This window comes from Talpa occidentalis, unplaced genomic scaffold (assembly GCF_014898055.3).
Source record: "Talpa occidentalis isolate TD23 unplaced genomic scaffold, MPIMG_talOcc4v2.1 talOcc4.16, whole genome shotgun sequence".
In the NCBI taxonomy this organism is placed as follows: domain Eukaryota; kingdom Metazoa; phylum Chordata; class Mammalia; order Eulipotyphla; family Talpidae; genus Talpa; species Talpa occidentalis.
The window spans coordinates 39,577,218-39,583,555 of NW_023601653.1; the positions used below are offsets into that span (position 1 = coordinate 39,577,218).

The 6,338-nt window shown below is 46.6% G+C and overlaps 1 protein-coding gene across 7 annotated transcripts in view; it reads left to right on the plus strand.

The window, feature by feature from the left end:
- PKP2 (plakophilin 2) overlaps positions 1 to 6,025 on the plus strand; it is a 115,435-nt gene extending 109,410 nt beyond the window's left edge. For all 7 annotated transcript variants that reach the window (XM_054696257.1, XM_054696258.1, XM_054696261.1 and 4 more), the window contains 3 exons: positions 861 to 1,050; positions 4,435 to 4,522; positions 4,674 to 6,025. In XM_054696257.1, coding sequence (XP_054552232.1) covers positions 861 to 1,050; positions 4,435 to 4,522; positions 4,674 to 4,742 — 347 coding nt within the window. In that variant the 3' untranslated portion in view covers positions 4,743 to 6,025. The remainder of the gene's footprint in view (positions 1 to 860; positions 1,051 to 4,434; positions 4,523 to 4,673) is intronic.
- Positions 6,026 to 6,338: the final 313 nt, after the last annotated feature.

Here is a 6,338-nt window from a genome sequence, read left to right on the forward strand (position 1 = left end):
GACAACCATGCTGGGTCAGCTCCATATTGATAACTTTTAACTTGTCAGCTCCTGGCCAGTGTCCAAATGAGCTTTTCACGGAGTACAGAATCTCAGATGCACGAAATACTTTGTCTTTTTAAATACTGAAAAACGTAACTATTGAAAAACGTAAAAAAGTGGTACTGACAGATGGTTGGTGGAAAAAAACTTTATCTCAAATTCAGTTCCGGTGGCTAGCCCTCTCCCCAGTGAATCTCTTCAGCACCTACTATGTGCTAAGAATCTCTCAACTCAATATGTCTGGGGCTAGATTTCAAAACTCATGAAAAGAAAAAGTCATCTTACAAACCCAATTTTGTTGTTTTAAGCCATATTAAAAATTGCATCAACTGGGGCCTCCCTGGTGGGGTAAGGGGTTAAGCACAGCACTCTGGAGCTATCCACAGCCTTTGCAGCATGAGTTCGATCCATGGCTGGCCAAGGAGCTACCCCCATTGGAACAGCAGACCTCTCCTGTCACACCCGCTGCTCCCCTCAGGAGTGGATTTCAGTACAACTGCCTGTTCTGCTCCCCACTCTGTCTCTGGTGAATCCTCTCACCCCCCACACCTCTGGCCTGTACCCCAGTTCTTGTATGCATAAATAAATAAATCTTTAAAAAAACTTGCATCAACTGTTTAATTCATGTTAAAATTGACCTTAAGATTCAACCACCACATGCTTAAAAATCTTATTAAAATTCGCATCTTAGAGAGCTTTCCATGTTTGGTAACCATTTACGTTTCTTTAAAAAATGTCCTTCATCCAAAAATGTATAGAGATCTTGAGATCAAGAAATAATCTTTTGGATCAAGTGAACTTTTTCTTTGCTCTTGTAGCCAAGGAGACACTGCCCGACTTGGTTTCCATTATCCCTGACACCGCCCCACGGACAGAGCTCCTCATCGAGACCACAGCCTCCGCCTGCTACACCCTGACCAACATCATCCAGAACAGCTACCAGAATGCGCGGGACCTTCTGAACACGGGGGGCCTGCAGAAGATCATGGCCATCAGTGCCGGCGACAGGTAAGCCCCTCACATCTGCCCAGTCCCACCACCTCTGCCCAGCGTGGGTCATCTGGTCATGAGGTCTCAATCCAGTAAGTGGAAAGCTGGGCAACTAGGCAGTGAGGGGGTGCTCCAGGCTGCAGCTGCCCTCCCCTCTCTGAGCCCAACACCCCCAAACCCCTCAGTCCACCCAGCAGTGCTGTTAGCCTTCCCACCCCAGCTGGGCAGTGAGAGCAGCAGTGCGCAGGCCAGGGGAGGGCGAGGCCTGTGCGCAGGGGGCCCCTTCTCCACCCGGAGTCTATGGGACCTGTGCCCTCCCTGGTGGCTCCAAGCAGCAGTGTGACCCTGTGGGAAGTGGGAGCCAGCCTAGCAGGGACTTGGCGCTTCCTCAGCCCCGTCCTAACCTCTCACCTCATGCTCCCCCTTGAGAACAGGTTAATGCCAAAGTGTGGGGTAAATGAATTAATCAGGCTTTTTACACCGTTAGTCACTGTGACTCTCACCTGCTGCCTTGATCCCTTTGAGACAGGAGTGTGGGTGCAGTCACGCCTACCTGGAATGTGTGTTTGTGTGCATGAGTGTAAGTGTGCACACCTGAGCCTGGAGGCAGGAATAAAAGGGCTCATTGCTCAGATGACACTACTAGGACAGAGGAGAGTCTGTTCCCTTGTTAGGGGGGAAGGATGTCCTGAGCAAACTTCAGAGCATTAAAGGCCTGTAAAAATCTACCGAAGCCTCCAAAATTACCTTCAGCTGTAAGAACTGAAGATGAACCTGCCTGGCTGGGGTGGTTGTGAAACACTAAGTCACCCTTTGTCCCTGTTTCTGGGCCTTCACATTTCCCTCATTAAAATAAAAAATAAAATAATTAATAATTAAAAGAAAAGAAGGTGGGGGGAGCATGGAAGAGAATGAAAACCTTTATAACTAAATGACTACTACTGTTTAGAATGGGGCCCAAAGGGGCATAAGGATTCCTCTCTTTTTATATGTCTGAAATGTTACTTTTGTAAATAGCAAAATAAAAAAGCACTGCTGTGAAGCCGGTTCTGATGACAAGGTGATCTCTGCCCCCCTGCAGCTGACAGCTGTGCTCAGCCACACCAGGCACCCTGGGTGAAGGCCCACTTCCGCCCCTACCCCTATCGTGGCCTGCAGCCCCTCCTGGCAGCAACCAAGGCAGGAAGCCACATCCAGAGTCACATCCTAAAAAGGGCTTTGGCCTCAGTCACCTGCCCAGGAGCAGGCCCGCTTTCCCAAGGCCTACGGGTACAGCTGCTCTGCCTTTGTGGAAAAATGAATCATCGTTGCAGACAGGAGTGGCTGTTCCGAGCCTTCACCTGGGCTTCTGCGCAGGTCTGCCTGAGACCCTGCACCCCAGTTGTTTAGTGTTGGGGCAGAGCAGCAGTGCCCGGTGAGGTCCAGGGAGGGCCCGTGGCCACTGAGTGGGTCCGCCACACCGTCTCCTGGCAAAGTCCACAAGGAGTCTCTGCCCCTTGTGGCCACTGAGCTTCCCCACTCAAGGGTCACAGGGAAACCTGGGAAGCAGCACTGCAGCACAGTCTCTGCCCACCTGAGTTCCCAGCATCCAGCAACTGGCTTGTAAAAGGCCTGCATGAGCATAGAGCCTTGCGACGTTGAGACCCATCCCTTTCGTGGGTTTCTCAGAACCTTGAAGAGGGAGTTAATGTGTTGGGGTTCAGTGACCACAGCTGACCTGCCTAAGGTTATGATGCAATTTCAAAAAAAATTAAAAAGTAAATCTATGAATACAAATGTTAAAAAGAAAATCATTGAAAAACACATTTTTAAAATATGTCCTCTCAAGGGAACCCAAAACAAGAAATGATTTTTTTAAAGATTTATTTTATTTATGTATTTATTTATTTTTTAAAAGGTTCAGGTAGTTCTTTTTTTTTTTTTTTCAAGATTTATTTATTTATTTTTTATTTATTTCATTTTTTTATACAAGAACCAGGGTACAGGTCAGATGTGCGGGAGATTGAGAGGATTCACCAGAGACATAGCAGGCAACAGAATAGGCAGACTGACAAATACACTGCTGAGGGGAGCTGCGGGCGTGACAGGAGAGGTCTGCTGTGTCATGTGGGACCCTCACCGGCCGGCCAGGATCAAACTGGCACTGCAGAGGCTGCGGGACAGCTTCACAGCACTGTGCTCAATCGCCTGTGCCACCAGGGGAGGCCCAAGATTTATTTTATTTATTAATGCATACAAGAACTGAGATGTAGGCCAGAGGTATGGGGTGGGGTGAGAGGATTCACCACAGACAGAGTGGGGAGCAGAACAGGTGGATCTACTGAAATCCACTGCTGAGGGGAGCAACAGGCGAGATAGGAGAGGTCTGCTGCACCATGTGGGTCACCTCCCTGGCCGGGGATCAAACTCGTGCTGCAGTGGCTGAGTTAGCTTCATAGTGCCAAGACCTAATCCCTTGTACCACCAGGGAGGCCCGAGAAATATAATTTAATGAGAAATTTTGTGAGGGAGGAAGAAAAAGGACAACGAAACAACCATGAAGTTTTCTGTGTATGATGTAATAAATGCTGATCACAAGGTCACATGACTTGACTTACTCTCCAAGAGACTGGGAGGATTTTAGCTCTTCGGCGAGCCCAGCTTGTGGCTCTCCACACAGCTCTGCTCTCTTCTCGGTGCGCATCTACACACTGCTGTTTATCGGAAAAATAAGGTCTTTGCTTTTTATTTCTCATATTTAATAATTTTTATTGATAAAAATTTTTCATTTTCTTACATCATAGTTCATTTTTGTACAATATTTGATTTCTCCCTTCAGGTGTAGTCCCCATAAATCTCCCACCACCACATCACCCATGACCATCACCATAGTTCCTTGTGCGTGTCCCTCTCCTGTTTTGGCCCCTTTCCCACCCTCTCCCCTGCTGTAGGCCTCAGATTATGGTTATCTGCAAGTTTTGTCTTTTTTTTTTTTCCGGCCCTTTGTTTAGTTCCTCTATATTCCTCCTATAAGTGAGACCATCCAATATTTTTTATTCTCCTGACTTATTTCCCTGAGCATGATCTTTGCTTCGTTGTTAAAAGAAAAAATTCACCTGTGTGCTAATCCAGGTGATGGAGGACAAAGATCTAAGAAAAAGGTCCACAGCCGGAAGGAGGGCATTCAGGACGAACACAAAAGCAGGCCATCTGGGCATCCGCCAAGAGTCAAATTCCGGGATGCCTTGGATTCGTAACAGGAGCCCGTTTTCCATTTGCTCCCTAGGAAAACATGAAGAAGCTTTGAAACGATCTTAACAAAGAGTCCCATGAAAGTTGACCTGTGGAGCCTGTCCATGCAGGGTGCTGGCAGGAGCCTTAGACCTTCCCACTCAGCTCAGAATAACCTCTTCTCCTTTCCAGCTACGCCGCCAGCAAGGCCAGCAAGGCCGCCTCCGTGCTCCTGTACTCTCTATGGACGCACACGGAGCTGCACAACACATTCAAAAAGGTAAGGATGCCAACCACCTGTCCGAGGGTGGGCTGCTACAGGCAGGGCTAGGGGTGCTGCTCTGCTTGGCTCATGCTGGTGTGACGTCACTTAAGGTGCATTTCTTGGGTGAAAATGTTACCTTTCACGTTTCTGTTTGCTTACTTCAAAGGCTCAGTTTAAGAAGACAGATTTTGTCAACAGCAGGACTGCCAAAGCCTACCACTCCCTGAAAGACTGAGGCATGTGCCCCCAATACCAGCCGCACTGTTCTCAGCCACCAAAAAAATCCCGCCGGAAAATACCTATTTTTCTATGACCCAGCCCAAGAAACGTCAAGATAGCCCTGTTCCTTTCTTGCCTGTTGGCATAGTCCCTGGAATCCAGAAAACAGATTGTCAGAATATAATTTTATCAGACTTCCAGAAGACATTTGCATGTCTGCACCAGCCGTGACACAGGCCATGGGCCTGATTTCACTTCCTACAAATGGTCTCTGTGGCCGGGACAATGGCAATGGGACTCTTGGAAGCAAAGTGTAAATCACATGGAATGGTCACGGACGGAGCCAGCCAGGATGAGAGCTATCCCAGCACTGGGACTTTGGAAGCCTGATTTACATTTATAGCCTCTCTGGCTTCCACATCCTGTGCCTCATGCAAATTGCCTCGCACTGAAAACATGGCGTGTTTGAAACAGGAGTGGATACCACCAGAAACATCTGCAGAGCCCCTGGAGAAAACTTAATGGCAAAACGATTTGTTTACTTTCTGCTTCTCTTTATCCTCTTATTTTTTTCCCCCTCTTATTTTCAATGAAGAAATTTAGATCACAGCGTGCACGTGACAATGAGAAAAAGAAATTGAACAAGGAAGTGGCTGTAGCATTTCAAGCATCCTTCCCTGAGAAAGGCAGCTCGGGCTGTGACATGCAGTGTTCCTTCTGAACACCAAGTCAGGGTGATTTTTGCTCAAGGAAATGCTTTGCCTGTAACAACACTATTAAATGTAAATCTCCTGTTTGCTGGCACCTTCCATGGGCTGGTGGAAGGACTGGCTCTGCCCTGTGGCTCCAGGAGGAACCAAGGCCTCACGTACTTGCCAACCCAGGTGACTGCAGACACAGCTGGGTTTAGGGTGTTGTTTTTCCAAGCAGTCCAGCTTTACGACTTGAAAAACAAACAGGATCACAAAACCTCACTGTGTCTTCCTCAGGCCATGGTTTTAAGTCAAGGAAACTCAAGAGAAGCAAAATGAAGAAGTCATGTTAAGGAAAAAGGTATCTAGCCCATGCAGAAGTGAAAAGGCCTAATGCTGAAAAGGTAGATGGCACCATTTATTGCAGCAAATCTGTTTTGTTATTTTAAGTGGATTGTGATGGACACCATTGTGAAATCAACTATAATTCTGTCATGTTTGGCTTTGTTTAAAAAAAAAAAATCTGACAGTGTTTGTTATAAGAAAGTAAGAAGAAAATTCTTCAGCTGCTTTTGTCCAGAAAAGTGTAACAGCAAATAAATTCTAATTTCCAATTTGAATGTGGACCTAAGTCTTTTTATTTGGAGCTTACCTTTTATTTCAATTTGAAAACCCCAGTGAAGATGATTTTGGTTACTAACTAGTCCAAAATGAGCTTAGATATCAGTTTTTGAAATACTGAAAAGAGATCTTTTCCCAGAAATCTGATAATAAACATTTGGCTGTTTCTCCAGGTGATTTATTGATGTCAAGACGTGCTTTGAAAGGCATTCCTAGAGCCTTCACTTACAGTGAGCACAAAATGGAGAGAAAATAGCATCGCCTGGTGTCTCTTGTCTCTGACTGACGTGTCTCTTGTT